At 41.1% G+C, this 21,029-nt stretch overlaps 1 protein-coding gene across 4 annotated transcripts; it reads right to left on the bottom strand.

The window, feature by feature from the left end:
- Positions 1 to 996: 996 nt before the first annotated feature.
- On the bottom strand, positions 997 to 20,557 carry LOC112221765 (cAMP-dependent protein kinase inhibitor gamma). 4 transcript variants are annotated; one of them, XM_042303715.1, is made up of 6 exons: positions 20,268 to 20,557; positions 13,531 to 13,630; positions 3,687 to 3,750; positions 2,903 to 3,005; positions 2,090 to 2,274; positions 997 to 1,646 (listed from the first exon to the last, which is right to left on the bottom strand). In XM_042303715.1, coding segments are annotated over exons 4-6 (270 nt in total). In that variant the 5' UTR covers positions 2,905 to 3,005; positions 3,687 to 3,750; positions 13,531 to 13,630; positions 20,268 to 20,557; the 3' UTR covers positions 997 to 1,563. The 4 variants fall into 4 exon arrangements, with proteins under 4 accessions (XP_042159649.1, XP_042159648.1, XP_024239839.1 ...); XM_042303714.1 differs by lacking the exon at positions 13,531 to 13,630; XM_024384071.2 differs by lacking the exon at positions 2,903 to 3,005 and having other exon boundaries at positions 20,268 to 20,550.
- Between the last annotated feature and the right edge of the window lie 472 nt (positions 20,558 to 21,029).

Here is a 21,029-nt window from a genome sequence, read left to right as displayed (position 1 = left end):
AGGGAAATTTTAATGCTACAGCATTCTGTGGTAAAAGTTTGGGGATGGCAATTTCCTGTTTCAGCATGACAATTTCCCCGTGCACAACGAGGTTCCAACAGAAATGCTTTGTCGAGATCTGTGTTGAAGAACTTGACTGGCCTGCACAGAGGCCTGACCTCAACCCCATTGAACACCTTTGGGATGAATTGGAAGGCCGACTGCGAGCCAGGCTTAATCGCCCAACCTCACTAATACTCGTGACTGAGTGGAAGCAAGTCCTCACAGCAATTTTCCAACATCTAGTGGAAAGCCTCTCCAGAAAAGTGGAGACTGTTAATGCCCATGATTTTGGAATGAGATGTTCGAGGAGTAGGTGTCCACATACTTTTGGTCATGTAGTACATCAGTTTTGTTTTGCATTGGATGTGTTTCAATCCACCGCATCCGCCAATGTCACACTTCCGCATCTGCGGTGAAAGGTGGCGGTGCTGCAAAACTATTATGACCCTTCTATGGAAAGATGAGACTCATGAACAAGATGGGGTTCTCCGTTTTGCTCTACGACCCCCACAAGCGTCTTGGGACTCGTCTGAATTCAGTACAGCTGATCTGCCAACTTCTGTCTGTAGCGTCAGAACTGTTTGGGCTACACACCAATATGACCCCTCTGTGAAAAGGTGAGACTCTCACGAACATGTCAGTTGTTTTGTTCTAGGATGCACACAAGACTTGTCTGAAGGTCCCTAAGTACCAGTTGAAAAAAATGAATGGAAGTATATATGGAGACTGTTTAGTGCCCAAAATAAGGGGTTAAATACAATGTAAAAATTATATTTAAAAATATATATTTAATCTCTCTCAGATATAGGATAGGTACTTCAGTCCCCCCCAAAAAATCTAAAGGAAGTTTGTTCTGTTGTTCCTTGTAGTGAATCTGTAATTCAATGAGTTTGTATGGGCTAATAGCAGTAAAGACAAATTACATTTTTTTTGTTCAAACAATTCCATATAGCCTAGCACTTACTACACATTTTATTGCACAAAGAAATTCCAATTACAAAGATATCAGAGAACCATTTGAAGTAAATATGACCTCCATTACAGTACATTGTAATTGCAACTTCATGTGTTCTTGTAAAAGAAAGGATAAACTAAGGAACATTTTTAACTGGGCCACAAACGTACACATAACAAAAGGAGTAACAAATGATTATAGATTCTGTATAGCTCTTCTTCTTGATGGGAGTTCGGTCCAAAGTTCTGTGTTTTCTCATAGTGATATGAGAACATTTCCTTTACCACTGTATTCCAGCAGCAACTATAGGCCAGGATCAGATGTAGTCCTACTTGTCAACTGTCAAGTTCTGTCAACTCCATTTCCCACAATGCCAATTGATAAAGGAGAAGAAGTATCATGCAACTGGACCAGCAAAGCTCCATCAGAGCTACACAGTGAGAGATTATGTCATCGCTGTTGAGGAGTAGGATTCAGGCAGGCAGGACAACCAGTAGATCCCCTCTCTCTGTGTCTCCTGCTGTCCCTTCCTGTCTGTGTCCCTCTCTCCTCTCCTGTGAGGTGGTTTACGATGGGCCCTTGACTCCCTGGGCCTCTTGGCTGGTTGACCCTTCACCCTCAGGGGCTGGTGATGCACCAGTCTCTCCTTCTGAAATACAGAGGAAACATGGTCCATTAAAAAAAAACACAGCAACCACAAAGGATATTTTTCCACATAAACTGTTTCATACGGCGCAAGTGAACAGCAAATAAGGTATCGTTTTTTTTAAATTCATAATAAATGTGAAGAAAAAAAATTAAAAACTGTTTTTGTCATTATGGGGTATTGCAATTTTAGAATAAGGCTGTAACGTAACAAAATGTGGAAAAGGGGAAGAGGTCTGAATACTTTCCGAATGCACTGTATAAGTCTAATATCTATGTCCATGTTTTACAGGTATGTCAATTGTAAAGTATTTTTGTCTAATGTATTTTTCATTATATGTTGGACCCCAGGAAGACTAGCTGTCGCCATTGGCGTCGGCTAACGGGGATCCTAATAAAATCATAAACCATAAAGACACCTCCTGGTTATATAGCATATACGCTCACCTGCAGCCTTCAGGTCCATCCCTTCCATGCCTTTGGTTAATTCACTGGTGCTGGCTGCTGCCCCCTGTCCCTGGATGTCAGGTACTGCGTTCCTGCGGCCTGTACGATCACAATTGATGAAGTCAGAGTACGACGTTGTTGTCTCCACATCCATCATCTGGCCATGACCAGAAACCTCATTACACCTGCAGAGAGAGGGATGGAGAAAGTGGGAATGAGAGAGAGAACACAGATGATGCAAAGGACATCAATGCACACTTGGGCTTTTCAAAGTCCTACTACAGTTCCAAACACGGTAGTAGCCTGGTTATGCATCCACCATAGCAGCTGGAACTGTGTAAAAACAGAAAATAAACAGTTTGGTTCTGGTTGACACACTAGTCTGAGGGGAATGACTCTGTCAATGTTGAGCCATACAGGTCTGTGCCATTCTGTAGCAACAGTGAAGGAGTTCATTATTGCCATTTGTATTTCTGCACAGGGGCTAATGGAGCTGGTGTCAGTGTTAACTCACCAACCTAATTACAAAAACAAAAAAACAGGAGTGCTGATCTGGGACTCAAACCTTCAAGCCCATCACTCACTTCGGCCGTCTAAAAACTACTCACACAAACAATGCAAGCTTGCAGGAAGTTCCTCTTTATAGGAAATAAGGAGCTTTTATTGAAGTAAAAACACAAGAAGTGATCAATATGAACCAAAGTGTCTGACTGTGCTTATAAAGCCATTCAAAAGGGCGGAGGCTGGCCGGGGGAGAGAAAAAAATAAAGAAAATAATGAGTTGAAGTAAAGAGCGTATTGAGCTCAGCTCACATTAGCTATCGATTCCTCCCTGCTCGGGCTTTTTCTTCTTAGCCCATATTAAATTGGGTCATGGATCCTGCCAGGGACTACAACACTGTACAACTGGTGGTTCCTAGGAGAAAAGGAGGGTGGAGGAGAAAACAAGCTGCTCCAGAAAGAAAAGACAATCATCTACTTTTCAAAGTAAGGGCCTTTCCTCTGGAAAAGAGATGGAGACGGAATCTATGAGCTGGTTAAACCAGACTGAACGCTGCACTCACCATTGTTTGAAACAACTGTGACATGTAGCAAAAAAAATGTGGTCGACAAGCTATGAATTTGTTGGCCCGGTGTGTCGGACAATTACAGGCAGCCAGACGAGTGGACCTATCCTACTCCCACACTTCCCTCCTCCTCCAACCACCATTAAGAATCAGCCATGGTTGGCCTATGGTCAAGAGCCTCGTAGTGGCACTCAAAACAGCATTACAAAGAGTTGATAAGAGAACTGAATGTCAATCTCGAGCATAACAAAGTTCTACATAGTTTGATAGTCAAGGTCAGGTCGCCACAAATAAGCAACTTTGTCTGCCAACAAAGTGTCAACGGATTCAACAAAACATTGAACCCTGAAGAATTCCCGGAGAAAAACTAAGTTGGCAGGAACAGCCTTCTCTCCTTCCATTTTAGCAGTGACACAGTAACCCTGGGTCGGGTGGTTGTCAAACACTCCACTCACATTCCTTTAGTATCACTCAGAGGAACTCATTCAGAACGGCTTCCTCTCTACAGATATTATAAATATTATAATTACCCAGTGTCCGTCGGTATGGGGCAAGGGCAGCTGTGTCTCTGCTGCTTGAAAAAAGAGGAATGAGCTGCAGGGGAGAGAGAGAGAGAGAGAGAGAGAGAGAGAGAGAGACGAATAGAATTAGATTACTAGAACAGATATTTGCATTCAAGTCAACACTCTGTGATGGGTGGACCGGTGACCTTATTAGTCAAATTGTCATGGTCTGAAAGGTTTTATCCGTCCTCCCCTCCAGGAGAGGACAGCACCCCAGGAAATGTCACTGAGTGTAGGGCTTCCCTGGGCTGATCCAGAGCACTCATCATCCACCCATCAGCTAGTACCATGACCATGCTTCTCACAAAAAACATCCAAAAATTAAACTAAATACCTCCTCAAATCTATTTTCTCTGCACACAGAAATTGTATTTAAAATGTACCTTAGATCAACATTAGAAAACTTGCTAATGCAGCACTTTCTCAGTGAAAGATGTTCTGTTGTTGTCTGCCTCGCAACAGCGTTTGGGACCTTATCTAATTGCCATTTTTGTGGTCTCATGAGGACTTACCCACACATGCTGCTTTTCAGCCTCACACACACACACGATCATTAACAAGCTGGTTTCCATGGAGGGATGTTCTGATGTTCTGCCCTTTAGCACGTTTACTCTGCTCTGTTCCAACGCTGCTGTGGAGGCTTAAGGCTGCAGCATCTCATTGAAACTACTGTGTGTGTGTGTGTGTGTGTGTGTGTGTGTGTGTGTGTGTGTGTGTGTGTGTGTGTGTGTGGTGTGTGTGTGTGTGTGTGTGTGTATATATAATCTACATAGAGTATACATAGACGTGTTATTATAATGCATGGCACTGTCTGCTTGAGGCAAGCAGTTTGTTACTGTAACCAAGTTCTACCTCAGTTCGCCACTTCACTTTTACTGTAGTCTATGGCTTAACAGTTTGTTTTCCCAGTGCCACAGTTTAAAAGTCAATGGTAACTCAATACATTAGCCTAAAGGGCTCTCTTTATGTCCTGAAAGGGTAGAGCAGGGGAGGAGAGGAAACTGTACCCAGCTGCAGCTTTTAACATTACCAGAGGTCAAATGTGTGCTTTCAGCCCAGACAAAACACCTCAACTCTCTACGGGAAACGACTACTGTAGAGTGCAGTACCAGTCAGTGTGATCTGTTAGTTTAGCTCAGTGCTCGCTCTACTGCAAGACACTAATGTGTGTTTGCAATGTTCTGTGAATCTCTGAGGAAGCTATGATTCTCGGAACAAGAGGCGGAGCTTTCATTGGCTCCATTTACAATACATCACTAGTTGAATTTGTGAGGGAGAGAGCAACCTGGAATCAGGGGTAGATGTAACATAGTAAACGTAAAGCCGAGAGACTAATTGGTATACGTTACATTTTGCATGGCATATATTAATTTGTGGATGTTCATTTCGTATGGTATTTGTTACGAATTGCAATTTGTACAATATGTTACAAAACTTGCCAAACGTATAATATGTTACAAATTCCGATTTGTTGTGGCTAAAGCTGTTAGCTAGGTGGCGAACATTAGCTGGGTTAGGGGTTAAGATTAGGAGTTAGGTAAAAGGGTTAAGGTTACGGGAAGAGTTAGCTAACACGCTAAGTAGTTGCGACGTAACTAAAAAAGTAAGATGAAGTTGTTGCAAAGTTGCTAATTAGACAAAATGCTAAAGTTGTTTGTGACGAGATTTGAACACGCAATGTTTGGGTTGCTAGATGTTGGCGTTATACGGCCAACCAACCGTACTTTCGTTTTGGCCTTAAGTAACCTTAGTCGAATCCCCGAGCTGACAAGGCCAAAATCTGTCATTCTGCACCCGAGCAAGGCAGTTAACCCACTGTTCCCCGGGCGCCGTGGATGTCGATCAAGGCAGCCCCCTGCACCTCTCCGATTCAAAGGGGTTCGGTTAAACGCAAGACACATTTCAGTTGAAGGCATTCAGTTGTACAACTGACTAGGTACTCCCCTTTTCCCTTACCAAACGTAACATACAGTCTGAGTGGCCTGGGTTTACGTTTACTATGCTACGTCTTTGAAACCAGGCTGGAGCGAGAGAAGGCTCTTGATTGAATAAAAGGCTTTGTTTACAGTATATGAACATCACCGACAAGACAACATGATGTAATAGGACCACCACCACACACATGCACCAATAATCATCAACAAATTAAATGACATTGTATTGGTCACATACACATATTTAGCAGATGTTTTTGTAGCCAGTGAGATCAGCCAGGGAACCGAATGGATATGAGTCAGCAGAATGACCATAGTGCTTTCACTGGCCATTAGGGAGAGATGCTGGTCCAATCACACCGGAGCCTTTTAAGCCTGATCACTGTAATAAACTCTACATTACCTGCAATAACCTGCACAAAGAAAAGCCGCCTTGCTGTCTTCTAAACCCCATTAGGGCAGTCTCCTGCCCAATTTGAAGTCCGGCAACTATTTCACTGCATTTATTGAGTAGAGGGGAGAAGGCCTAGGCTACACATGACTTAATCCAACTCTCTCATAGCAACAAGCTAATCTTCTGTGACTATTCTTAGCTCCTGCCTGGTTGCTTTGGGGATCTGTTCATTATATTTAAGCTAGAGTAATGGAGAAAAAAAAATTAAGGTGTAATTATTATAGGCTAAACATGTTAGCTAGACTATAACAATGATCAAAACAAGAGCCCTTCACTTTTAAATAGCAGAACAAAGGGTATGCTTTGCTGATATTGGGATGAGAAACCATAGGAAACCATGTGCAACCAGCTGAGTAGGACACTCAACTTCCCTAATATTCCTGTTAAAACAGGAATTCCAAGTCCAGCCAAACACCAAAAAGCCTTTATAATCAACCCATATATGCCACATTCATTCAGAATTTTCAGACAGAAAAAGATAGTAAGGTTCTACAATTTACCAAAAATAATCTGAAGTGTGGAAACAAACTTGTTTTATTTAAAAAAAAAAAAAATTGAATTTGACCCCTTTTTCTCCCCAATTTCATGGTATCCAATTGTTTTTAGTAGCTACTATGTTGCCTCATCGCTACAACTCCCGTACGGGCTTGGGAGAGACAAAGGTTGAAAGTCATATGCGTCCTCCGATACACAACCCAAACAAGCCACACTGCTTCTTAACACAGCGCGCAGCCAACCCGGAAGCCAGCCACACCAATGTGTCGGAGGAAACACCGTGTACCTGGCAACCTTGGTCAGCGCGCACTGCGCCCGGCCCGCCACAGGAGTCGCTGGTGCGTGATGAGACAAGGATATCCCTACCGGCCATGCCCTCCCTAACCCCCACGGACCTCCCGGTCACGGCCGGTTACGACAGAGCCTGGGCGTGAACCCAGAGTCTCTGGTGGCACAGCTGGCGCTGCAGTACAGCGCCCTTAACCACTGCACCACAAACTCCAGTTTTAGAACTCCAAACTCAGTGTGTGTAAAGCAGACAGCAGTCCATCGAGGCTCTCTCCTTCCCCTCCTCGGAGCCAGGGCTTCACCGAGACACTGGGAGTCTGGGTGCTGGCCGTTCTCATTCCGTCAGCAGCAACTGCCTGCCTGTGTTGACTACCAGCCCATTCCACAACACTGAGTTGTAGTATTTCCTCCAGCAACAGGGTTAGCATTGTTGTTCTACACAGCGCTTCCGTTTCTTAAATAAATAAAATCAATAAAACAGTGTCTATTGAAAACTGGTGGCGAGTATGTGCTCTGTATATCCTTCCTCTTTTTATGAGGCCGCCGGACTTTGGTGCAAGTACTTAATTTCCCCTGGTAGTAGTGAGAAGTATAAAAGTTAAATCAGAAAGATAGCCTGGTGTGAGTTGAGGGAGAACTTGCAGCAGTTTGCGTTTGTGAAGTAACAAATTCCCTGACTGACACAGGGAGGCTTAGGCTCCAACATCTTTGCCAAGTTTAATTTAGAAGAGTAACTAAGGGCTTTTTCAGAACCTCACAACTGCAGTTGCCCTCATTGCTCCCTGTGGCGCACTATGTAAATCCCTATGTAAATCTAGCCAAATCGTTCCCATAGCTACAGACCTAGCCTATCATTAAGGGATAATACACTACTTAATGCAATCTGTTTTCTCCCTCTTTTGATGCTGAAGAAACCATGTTGATTGGCAATATCCAATTAGCATTTCTTGAACGATCATTTGGATCAGTGTGTTGGCAATAAGTGGTGGGGTGAGCTGAGCAGTGCTCTGAGGGAGTAACAGTGACAAGGAGACCCAGGGGATGTGGAGTCCTATAGTGGGCAGCCTGGTTCGTGTTCAGTAGCGCACTCTGTAGCAAAACATTTTGCAACAGTAAACAAAATCGTTGATCTTATTGAACAAGTTCCGCTGGTAATTTACTGTTTCAAAGGAACTGTTTCAAACAACACAACCATTATGCTTTAGGTACTTCAGCTGGAGGATGACATCACTGGGGCTTCACCCGTCGTCCCTCACATGACTCACCACATCTCAGGAAGTCCTTCATAACTTCCACATATTCTCAAGGCGCCTAATCAACTAACACAGCTTCCCAGAAAAACTTGCTGCTCCCAGGCCCACTGAATAAAAATCAACATCATCTACTGTAACACACCAATGGCAGGCCTGACATCCACTCGCGTTATTGAATTTTGACTACCTGAAAACTCATACATTAATTAACATCTAAACAGCCTTTTGAATCTTTTAAAATCCTAGTAGGCCAAAGATCCTGAGGACGTCAAACTAACACAAAGTGTAATATTAATCTTGCTTCATAGGTTCTTCAAGGCATTTCAGAATCCTCCTTGATGCCCAAAACCAGAAGGCAAAGATAAGGTCATGAACAAGAATAAAATAGTCTCACAATACAGGTAGAATACATTCTTTACAGTAGGCCATTCTGTTCTCTATGTTGGCCTAGTTCAGTGTGTTACAGGCTACCGAAAGCTAGGTCAATATCAGTGCCTGTGGACCACAGGCTTTAATGCATTATAACAATGTAGGGCCCGTGGAGATACATAATGGTTGGTCTTCTCACAATGCAACCACACCACCACAATGGAATAAAGTGACTTCCATCTTGAGGGCAAAGCAGCACAAAAGCAGAAAGTGTATAGTACCTCTGGTGAATGAATGTCGTCCATGAGTGGAAATAGAGAGGAGAAAGGAGCTGTACAATTAAATAAGCTTTTCTATTCTCTTCTCCAGAATACATTAGAGGGATACGTGTGTAGATTACCCTATAACCCTGCTCCACTCTGTCAGCCAGACACGTCAGATCAGAGAGCAATAGTAATGGCGTATTTTTGTAGGCACTAACCGAGGCTAACTCCACCCTGGCTCAGTGTCCAAAGCCTATGGGGAAATGAATGGGTGTTTTGGTTAAATGACTCAAATAAAGCCTGTGGTAAACACAGGCTGAGGAGATCTTATAAGTTGTGTTCTATAAAATAATCTTTATCGGCTAACGTCAGCTAAACAATTAAAACGCTAACGATGTGCTAACATTTAAACAATAAAACTATAATTCTGGTTGCATGCCTTTCACGTCTAGCTAACAGGCGTCGCTTGCCTTATCAGGCGGACCCAATGTCTCCTCTGGACAACATTGTTCAGGAAGCGATAAAAACAAGCACCTTCCCCCTGAAGAGATATGGTTGCAGCCTGGAGTAAATCAACATACTATCCTTGCGTTTTCGTTCAAGCTGGTAAGCAGAAAGCTAACTAACTAGCTTTTTGTCAGACTAGTGTAGCGTAGACTAGTTTGCGTGGTCCGCGTTGTTACGTGAAAAATTACGCGACTAATGTTGTAGTTCCAGATCTCTGGCCGTTAGCGACTAATTAGTAAATAGCTTGAGCACATAAAGGCTTCATAATTCATAAAAAGTTCATGTTAACTGACTGACATCTCATAGAACAAAACATACAAGATCTAAGCCTGTGTTAACCTCAGACCTTATTTTCGGCGTATATCCCAAAACACTATTCTTTTCCCCATTAATTTCCCCCACAGGAATAGCCAACGAACCAGAGGTAGAAAATACTAACTTACTTCAGTTTTTTTAGGACTACAAGCTGGCGAGCTCTATAAGTGTACTGTAGCAACATGGCCTGCCAGACCTATAGAGCAAGGGGCTTCCCCAGTCCGTGTGTGCGTGTGGAGGACAGCCACAAATCACAGCTGAGGCTGAGTCAGAAGCAGGTGTTAACAGCTTTAGAAGAAAACTGCTGATGTTAACAGTCCAAAGAACTCACTCATCTCTGGACGTCATAGAAAAGCCGCATACATATTGGAACTGGTCTCCCCCCCATGCTGCTAAATCACCATCGATTTACCATCGTAAATCAAAATGTTTAATGGGGATTAAAACATTTTTAATGTACTTTTGAGACAGACTGGGAGGATAAGCAAAGGCACAATCACTTACACTCTCCTCTTTTCTGTTGCAGAATGAGTTTATAGGAAAAAGCTAACGAGTTAGGACACCCATATGGTGAGGCACAGGGGTGTTTCTGAAATGGCAATCTATTCCACATACGGCTCTGGTCAAAAGTAGTGCACTATATGGGAAATAGGGTGCCATTTTAGATGCAGTCAGAAACTCACTGGAGAAGATAATGTTTCTGATATGAAATAGAAAAAAGCTCTGAAGTTCTCCTGAAGAAATGTTCCTAAAACAACAGTGACTAAAACAACCGTGCCAGAAAGTACAATTTGTGCTGCTTTTCTTTAGAGTAAATGTCATCGTGCTATCTTTCTAAGCCAGCTAAACAAACACAGATCTGTTTCCACCAAATGAAATATGATATGGCCTACCTAACAATGCTGAACATGTGCAAGAGTAAAGTTGAGTATGACATGTTTTTTTTTTTTTACAAACATTTACCAATTATCCCTGTTTGTTACTTTAAGCTGAATGCACATGTATAGGTGTCAAGCAGAGCCCGGGTTTCCACGACAACAACTTAGGAGCGTTTTAATACGCATCTTCCCTTCAACAGCAGAAACCACTTTGTTACCAATTATTTTTCACTAGTCTTGTTCAACTAAAAATGTCTCATCTCAACTTTTTAAGTCACTCATACAAAACGATTGATGTACATGGGGCAAAATGCCCCCAGGGCAATCAACACAAGTCAAATGGTACATAATATTAGCATTTTCCAAATCATGTCCAAATCATCTAAGTAACATTGAGTTACACAATCAACAGATATTTTAGGATTATTTGGACAAAAACAATGTCAAACTATATTAATAGTGACATGTGCAATGTCTTTTCTTTCAGATATTATTTAATTAAAATAAGACAGACTTCAGGTTAAGAGTCAATTACTCAAAAATGTCCAAATAAAATGCATAAAATACATTTTAACACACTAATCTTTAGGGGGCATTTCACCCCATAGAAGGGGGCATCTTGCCCTTATAGTGGCGCAAAATCTGTTTTTATTGAACAACAAATTGCCGCCTTATTTCCCTTCAAAATGTGTCTTACCAAACATAGCTTTTTTTTTCTGTCAGAAAACAGACATTGCCCTTAAGGGGGACAGTTTCCCCCAAGTTACCTTACTGATAGGACAGAAAGAAAAGGGAGTTTTGTTCTCTGATCAGCTTTCTCTATTCAAAACTTACCCTAACATTATAATTATTTCACAATACTAATGACGGATCAGCTCCTAGAGAGATATTGCCACCTTCGGCTGCAAATATTGAGGTGGCTTATTCTAATGCTTACTCAATAAAAATGCACAAAAATCACCGATTTCGCACGATTTTCATCATTGCGCACGTTAGGCTACACACATCATTAAAAATAGAGACAAATTACACAGTAGTCTACAAGTAGCAAAATAGTGATTGTACATGAAATATATTTCAATATGATTGAAAAAGGCCAATACCGTTTATTTTAATGCAGTCATATCGGATTTCATTTGAAGCTTCTCTTTAAATGCCGCTTGTTTGTGTAATTTGCAAAGACATTGGCAACTGTGTGTTTGTAGTCAACTTCGTTCTAAAGTTATCAGAGGTCACAGAGAGAAGGCTAAATGTGATTCTATGTTTAGCAGAGATCTTCTGTGTATGAAGTGACGCGGGGGGGGCAAATAAGCATCTAATGACGCACAGCTGTTCTATGAGTGGCCTGAGGCAGGCGTAAGATTACGAGTATTTTCAAGTGAAACGATAAAGGGAAATTTTTAAAATGGTCAACTTCATATTCATAATTACCAGCACTACCTGAATATCAACATACTGTATGTGAAAATGGCACATCTATGTTTTGTAGTGCAATTAGTATGCAATTAACAGGCGATACCTACTCATAATTGATTAAAATTACAGGATGCACACCGATGTCATTGGAAACACTTATTGTCTATCTTTTTTACTACAAAACATAGGAACGCTCCATTTTCACATATGTTGATGTCGGGGTGATGCTGGAGATGAAGTTGAAACACTTTGACATTTCCCTTTAATACCGATGATTTTGGGAAACAGCTCTGAGATTTAATGATGCTCTATGAAAGGTTCTAACGGTCAACTTACATGCTGACCACACCACTCGCGTTGAAAAATAAAATGCACACACATATTATTTAATCATTGCACCCACACTGCTCACAAGCGTCTGCATGGCCAGGCACTAAAATAGAATTTGCTTCTATTTGTGACGCTCAATGCGATAAAAGTCCGGCCTCTCCCATCTCCTCATTGGTTGTTAGTAGCACATACACACGTGGGTAATTGAAAGATGAACTGAGGTTCCCAAGTGGCGCAGCGGTCTAAGGCACTGCATCTTAGTGCTAGAGACTTCACTACAGACACCCTGGTTTGAATCCAGGCTGTATCATAACCGGCCGTGATTGGGAGTCCAATAGGGCGGCGCACAATTGGCCCCGCGTCATTCGGGTTTTGCCGGTGTAGGCCGTCATTGTAAATAATAAATTATTCTTAACTGACTTGCCTAGTTCAATAAAAGGTTAAAAAAACACCTGGAGGTCCACACTCCAGTCGGTTGTGGTAACGCACCGAAAGTTGGTGGCCAACCGCCATATAAAGTCCAAAATATGAAGAAGCCTAAAGAAAGGAGAGACAACTGGAAGCCGTTTTATCTGTGGATTAATTGTCGGAGTAGAGGACCTTGTGCATTTTAGGTAAAATAACAACCCCATGTTAATATCCCAGGACAAATGAGCTAGCGACAGCAAGCTAGCTAGCTAAATTGCCATACATTCTTAATGCTTTTCGACCCGTCCTGATCGCGTCCGGTGTGGGTGGACAAAATCAAATTGCGCACGCGGTCTGGTCAGCATGTTAGCCGTAAGATGTTTTTTTGGGGGAAACCGAACACAGGCGACATTGCAAAGACGAGACAAGCAGATAACTCTGAGAAGGAGTCAAGAGAGTGGGAATATTTAGACGTCTCTTTAGCTCTGTTCACTATCACGGTGGTAGAAAGGGATCATGGTGACAGACTAAGTATATTTCTGCTCCCATATTTAACATACAACTCTGCTAGAGTTGTTTATGGACTGGCTTCTCCAAACCACCCCGTCAGACTTAAAAGTAAAAAGAGGATGGGACTGAACAGGACCACCATGCTTTACTTCTTAGAATAAACAAGGGGAGGGAAGAGAGGAGAGGAAAGAATGCATGTTTATTATTGTGGTTGTGGCCAAATAAGGCAATCTGTTATTGGATCATACTGGAAAACACCCTGTTATGCATGTATGTGTATAGCGACTGAACTGGTATCTACACAAAACAACTAGTAGGTTGCAGCATTTTTTCAACACCTGTTACAGTAAAGGTCCTCCGCAACCAAACTGAACACATCTCAATCACTTACCAGGGCTAAAACATATCCACAGCTGCACCAGGTCTCGCAGCCGCAGCCTTGTCCTCTCCAACAAATCTACCAGGATGTGGATGTCCAGTGATTCGATTTGCTTTGTAAAGAATGAGGAGGGTGAAAGTGAAGGCACAACATTCCCCGTAAGCAGCAAGCCTTGAACCAGCAAACTTGGGTCACCATTATGGTTTGTTAGAAGTAATCAAACCAGCTCTTCACTATAATAACTACTAATGTAGTACATGAAGATTATTGAGAAATGTAATCTTAGTTGCTAGTTATTTACTCAGGTTACCCAGTCATGTTAATGAGTTTTTAAAGTCAATCATTAGCATTATTCTAAGAGGGCCTCAATTATACCCACTTAGCACTAACTAACCAACCCTTTACATGTTCTTAATGACTAAGCCTACGTAGTTATTTTGCTAAACCAATTAGCATCTAGACTTCCTGAAAAAGTTTGAAAACACAAAGTGATGTGTAATATGAAAATCATGACTCAACTTAACTAAAGTAATGCCACGATTAAGTTAGAGACTTAAGAAGCAGCAAACAAGCACATTCGGACAAATCTTAAGTCTGGTCTACAGACGAGGTGTGTGTACGCGTATCTATGATGTCTTTGTGCAGTAAAATACATTTATCTTCCTGCTAGTCATTTGGTCATGAGAAAGTGAAGGAGCTAAAAACAGACACACAACCAAATGTCCTCCAGCCTGGTCTAACTACAGAGCATATGCTCTACAAGTCCATCAAATTTTCAGAGAGGGCTCACTAGTAATTTTGAAGGTAAAATAAATTATGAGCACCACCAACACAGTGAATGGGAAAATGGATTCAAAGAGAACTCTGCTGGTGATTTGCTGAATGTACACTACTAAAAGGAGGGCTGTGATTGGTTAATGACATACACTACCGGTCAAAAGTTTTAGAACACCTACTCATTCAATGGTTTTTCTTTATTTTTACTATTTCCTACATTGTAGAATAATAGTGAAGACATCAAAACTATGAAATAACACATGGAATCATGTAGAAACCAAAAGAAAAAGTGTTAAAACAAAATATATTTGAGATTCTTCAAATAGCCACCCTTTGCCTTGATGACTGCTTTCCACACTCTTGGTATTCTCTCAACCAGCTTCATGAGGTAGTCTTTCTGGAATGCATTTCAATTAACAGGTCGGCCTTGTTAAAAGTTCATTTGTGGAATTTATTTCCTTCTTAATGCGTTTGAGCCAATCGGTTGTGTTGTGACTAGAGGTCGACCGATTATGATTTTTCAATGCCAATACCGATTATTGGAGGACCCAAAAAAACTGCTACCGATTAATTGGCCGATTTGTATTTATTTTTTATTTGTAATAATGACAATTACAACAATACTGAATGACCACTTATTTTATCTTAATATAACAAATCAAAATCAATTTAGCCTCAAATAAATAATGAAACATGTTCAATTTTGTTTAAATAATGCATAAACAAAGTGTTGGAGAAGAAAGAAAACGTGCAATATGTGCCATGTAAGAAAGCTAACGTTTAAGTTCCTTGCTCAGAACATGAGAACATATGAAAGCTGGTGGTTCCTTTTAACATGAGTCGTCAATATTCCCAGGTAAAAAGTTTTAGGTTGTAGTTATTATAAGAATATTTCTCTCTATACCATTTGTATTTCATTAACCTTTGACCATTGGATGTTCTTATAGGCACTTTAGTATTGCCAGTATAACAGTATAGCTTCCATCCCTCTCCTCGCTCCTACCTGGGCTCGAACCAGGAACACATCGACAACAGCCACCCTCGAAGCAGCATTACCCATGCAGAGCAAGGGGAACAACCACTCCAAGTCTCAGAGCAAGTGACGTTTGAAACGCTATTAGCGCGCACCCCGCTAACTAGCTAGCCATTTCACATCGGTTACACCAGCCTCATCTCGGGAGTTGATCGGCTTGAAGTCATAAACAGTGCAATGCTTGAAGCACAGCAAAGACCTGCTGGCAAAACACACAAAAGTGCTGTTTGAATGAATGCTTACGAGCCTGCTGCTGCCTACCACCGCTGTCAGACTGCTCTATCAAATCATAGACTTAATTATAACATAATAACACACAGAAATACGAGCCTTAGGTCATTAATATGGTCAAATCCGGAAACTATCATCTCGAAAACAAGACGTTTATTCTTTCAGTGAAATATGGAACCATTCCGTATTTTATCTAACGGGTGGCATCCATAAGTCTAAATATTCCTGTTACATTGCACAACCTTCAATGTTATGTCATAATTCCGTAATATTCTGGCAAATTAGGCGGCCCAAACTGTTGCATATACCCTGACTCTGCATGAAATGAATGCAAGAGAAGTGACACAATTTCACCTTGTTAATATTGCCTGCTAACCTGGATTTCTTTTAGCTAAATATGCAGGTTTAAAAATATATACTTGTGTATTGATTTTAAGAAAGGCATTGATGTTTATGGTTAGGTACACGTTAGAGCAACGACAGTCCTTTTTCACGAATAAGCACTGCATCGATTATATGCAACGCAGGACACGCTAGATCAACTAGTAATATCATCAACCATGTGTAGTTAACTAGTGATTATGATTGATTGATTGTTTTTTTTTACAAGTTAAGTTTAATGCTGGCTAACAACTTACCTTGGCTTACTGCATTCGTTTAACAGGCAGGCTCCTCATGGAGTGCAACAAGAGGCAGGTGGTTATAGCGTTGGACTAGTTAACTAAGGTTGCAAGATTGGATCCCCGAGCTGACAAGGTAAAAATCTGTCGTTCTGCCCCTGAACAAGGCAGTTAACCCACCGTTCCTAGGCATTATTGAAAATAAGAATGTGTTCTTAACTGACTTGCCTAGTTAAATAAAGATTAAATAAAGGTGTTAAAAATAAATTAAAAATAATCTGCCAAATCGGTGTACAAAAATACAGATTTCCAATTTGTTATGAAAGCTTGAAGTCGACCTCTAGTTGTGACAAGGTAGGGGGGTATACAGAAGATAGCCCTATATGGTAAAAGACCAAGTACATATTATGGCAAGAACAGATCAAATAAGCAAAGAGAAACGAGAGTCCATCATTACTTTAAGACATGAAGGTCAGTCAATACGGAACATTTTAAGAACTTCGAAAGCTTCTTCAAGTGCAGTCGCAAAAACCATCAATCGCTCTCATGAGGATCGCCACAGGAATGGAGGACCCAGAGTTACCTCTGCAGCAAACAATAAGTTCATTAGAGAGTTACCAGCCTCAGAAATTGCAGCCCAAAGAAATGCTTCAGAGTTCAAGTAACAGACATCTCAACATCAACTGTTCAGAGGAGACTGTGTGAGTCAGGCGTTCATGGTAGAATTGCTGCAAAGAAACCACCACTAAAGGACACCAATAATAATAAGAAGAGACTTGCTTGGGCCAAGAAACACAAACAATGGACGTTAGACCGGTTGAAATTTGTCCTTTGTTCTGGAGTCCAAATTGAAGATTTTTGGTGCCAACCATGTCTTTGTGAGACGCGGTGTGGGTGCTTTGCTGGTGACACTGTCTGTGATTTATTTTGAATTCAAGGCACACCACAGCATTCTGCAGCAATACGCCATCCCAACTGGATTGGGCTTAGTGGGACTATCATTTGTTTTTCAACAGGACAATGACCCAACACACCTCCAGGCTATGTAAGGGCTATTTGTCCAAGAAGGAGAGTGATGGAGTACTGCATCAAATGACCTGGCCTCCACAATCCCCCGACCAACCAAATTGAGATAGTTTGGGATGAGTCGGACCGCAAAGTGGAAAGGAAAAGCAGCCAAGAAGTGCTCAGCATATGTGAGAACTCCTAGAATGTTGGGAAAGCATTCCAGGTGAAGCTGGTTGAGAGAATGCCAAGTGTGCAAAGCTGTCATCAAGGCAAAGGGTGGCTATTTGAAGAATCTCAAATATATTTAGATTTGTTTAACACTTTTTTGGTTACGACATGATTCCATATGTGTTGTTTCATAGTTTTGATGTCTTGACTATTATTGTACAATGTAGAAAATAGTAAAAATTAAGGAAAACCCTTGAATGAGTAGGTGTTCTAAAACCTTTTGACCGGTGGTGTATGACATATTTTATACATAGAATATCTTTAATAGTACCTGAGAGCCCACTATGGAAATGTAACACATCTAAAGATTATTTTGTTTCAAACAATATGTCTAAAAAAGGTACTTTTCCAGATAGTAATATGAATGTTTAATGTTGAAAAAATGTGAAAATTGTTATTTAAGAATCTGGACATACTCCATATTTGAGAGCACACGACAAGGAGTATAATGACACCAAGATGTTGTCTGTATCATGTACAGTTCACAGATCATAGGGTCTTGCATGTATAGCTCGAAAAGGGTCTAAAATGGCCACTTTCATCATGATTTTATCAAACACTGTGACACAAATGTAAAAAGTACATAACACATCCTTCCTCCCAATTAGGTTTCTCTGTGAGAATTGCCAGAACAACCAGAGACACCAAAAATAAGCCTATCCTGGCGTGGGATCGCCCACGTAACCAGATTTACACCAGACTAAAATAATGTACTTCCTGAGGGAAGAAAGTGATGGCCACCACACCCAAAACGATAAACAACCATACACAACAACCCAACAAAACACACACACAGTACTTTACACTCGCCCAGAGTAGGCCTACTCTACAGTGGATTCAATCTGAATTTTTCCTGGCTAATAATGTTATTGTTACCTTGGCAGCTATCAACATACACACAGATATGACATCCATTAGCTGAAGTGGGAGTTGTAAAAGAAAGAAGAGAGTGGTTCTGCTGGTGCTACTGCAGATACACAGTACAGGCTTACAGTACATTAGCATTATTGTTGATCCATGAAGCCTTAACTTCATCTGAAAGATAGAAAATGACTCATGTTTTTCACCCCTGGTCTTAAAGGTGTGTGCAGGCTTTTGTCCAAGTTCATATCATCTGATTCAGCTAATGGTCTTGTTTATCAAGTGATTGTGCTGCTGGCCTTGGAACAAAAACCCTGCAAATACACATGGCATCCCTACAGGACCAAGAGGGAACATTGACCAAAGCAAGAGGGCTATATTTTTCTACCAGAAACATGCAGAGGCTGTATCCACTAGAAACCAAACGAGAAGTGAACTTGTCCACTAAAAAATGATTGTTTTTGGTTACAGTTCGCACTAATTAATACACCCCAGGTCCACTGGGGCCCCCCTTCATCTACTACTGGGTCAATAGGCAACATCTCCATTTACACCAACACACCCAAATGATAATCATGTGTTCATACAGATAACCAGATACAGCAGTACCTGTTCACAAGAAATCCCCCTGTCAAGGCAAATTGTAAACTGCATATGCAAATGTGATGATCATGATCTTAACAGAGGGTATTTGTTGAGAATGGTTATTTTAAAGAGGACTATGTGAAAACACCAATAGCAATCCTCTTTAAAGTGAACTCTGGGGTAAACAAAAATAATAATAAAATAATAAAAACTCAGTTCTCTTTGCATTGATGCTGCCCTTGCCTTTGAAAGAGGACTCAACTCTTTTCCCAGTTTACTTAATCATTTTGTGGTCTGAGTCCCCTTTGCATTCACTATGTTTAGAAAGGAACCAATATTTTTTTTCCAACAATCACTCAATGCAGGACAGGCCATTCCGTCAGAAGTCAGAACGTGTTTTTGGACAACTAGATATACCTACTTACATTTTGGAAGATGGCGCTTATTATTTGACCCTGCTGGCCATGTATGAAAGTTTGAACATCTCGAAGAACAATCTGGCCGTAATGCCCATGTACCAAATCTCCACCCGGCACAGCCAGAAGAGGACTGGCCACCCCTCAGAGCCTGGTTCCTCTCTAGGTTTCTTTCTAGGTTCTTAACCATTTCAACTTCAATGGGGTCCCAGGAATTCCAGATAGCAATTACCTTTATTTTGTACGCTATTTTGTGACTCTCACCAAATATGTGGTCGTCTTCTCACACTATTCAAACCCCACAATCGCATAAACAGTTTATGAAGCTCGCTTAACATATAGAACACATAGTGCAAACTAATAATCTGAATGTATTAATGTATCAAAACGACACATATATTTCGGAATTTCTGTGCATCCTTGACAGTCGCTAACCAATATCCCAAAACAGTACACGTTTTTTTCGAAGTTCCTTTGGAATGTTCACACTGCACACAAAACATGACTCGAACTGCACTGACTTCAAACAAATTGGCTGATAGGGGCCAAGTGTGAAAACGCCCATTCTTTTGAAACTGTCATTGTACAGGATCAGTTTATCGGTGCTGAAAGCTGAACTTATTTATGTGTTTACCTGATTATGGTGCGCAATACGCAAAACTGAATCGAATGTTGAAATATTGGACGAGTACATAAATCGCCCAGAATACTGAGAGAATAATAGGCATTGATAGGCTATTTCACCAGACGACAGTACTTTCGGGTCAGATAATATAGCCGCTATAGATAGGAACTCCAATGAGCAAAGAAACAAATAAAACGTCCCTCAAATCCCCAAATGCTGGCCACTTTGACGAACACACGGCCTGCATCAACATAAGAATTGTAGGCTAATTGCTCTTAGTCTAAAAGCACATCGGTCGAGGTCGTGCCGCTACAATCATTTTCACAACAATGTGTTATACTGTAACCAAAATACACATTACTAACCTTGATTCGCAAGCCTTTCTTATCTACTTGTTACAATCGGATCAAACACCAATTAAGTTTCCGGGATCATCTGCAACACGTAGAGTAAATCTTATAAGGACGTTGGTCTGGATTAGTGATAAAAAAGTATCCGAAAGCGGGATGTTTCTCTGGGAACCTCAGGGAAACAATGAGGGAAGGGTACTTCTCAAACAGCTGTTTCCAAAATGGAGTTAGCCACCCCACAGCCAATCAAACACCGTCTTGTGTTTCAGGCGTATTATTGTATTGTGTTCTGTTCTGGGCCCGGTTTCCCGATATCGGTGGAATTTATGCTTTTAGTGATCTTTCCTACAACGACCGAAAGATGTAGGCAGAGAAAACGGTCGTTGTTGGACCATGTGTCAATACTGACAGGATCGAAATAAATGGAGTGCTGCTCTCAGATTAAAATATTTCCTTAACATATAAAACGTTTGAAATTGATTTAACACACGAATCTTTAGGGGGCATTTTGCCCCATAGACAGGGGCGTTTTGCCCTTATAGTGGCGCAAATAACAACGTAAATTGTCCACTTTTTTCCCTTCAAAATGTTGTTGCCAGTATGCACATATAGCCAGTATGCACATATCTAAATCTTACCAAAAGTAGCTTTTTTTTAATAGCCTCCTTTTTTCAATTTTCGCCTAAATGACATACCCAAATCTAACTGCCTGTAGCTCAGGCCCTAAAGCAAGGATATGCGTATTCTTGGTACCATTTGAAAGGAAACACTTTGAAG

This window comes from Oncorhynchus tshawytscha, linkage group LG22 (assembly GCF_018296145.1).
Source record: "Oncorhynchus tshawytscha isolate Ot180627B linkage group LG22, Otsh_v2.0, whole genome shotgun sequence".
Taxonomy (NCBI): Eukaryota; Metazoa; Chordata; class Actinopteri; order Salmoniformes; family Salmonidae; genus Oncorhynchus; species Oncorhynchus tshawytscha.
This window is presented reverse-complemented; position numbering and strand designations above follow the sequence as displayed.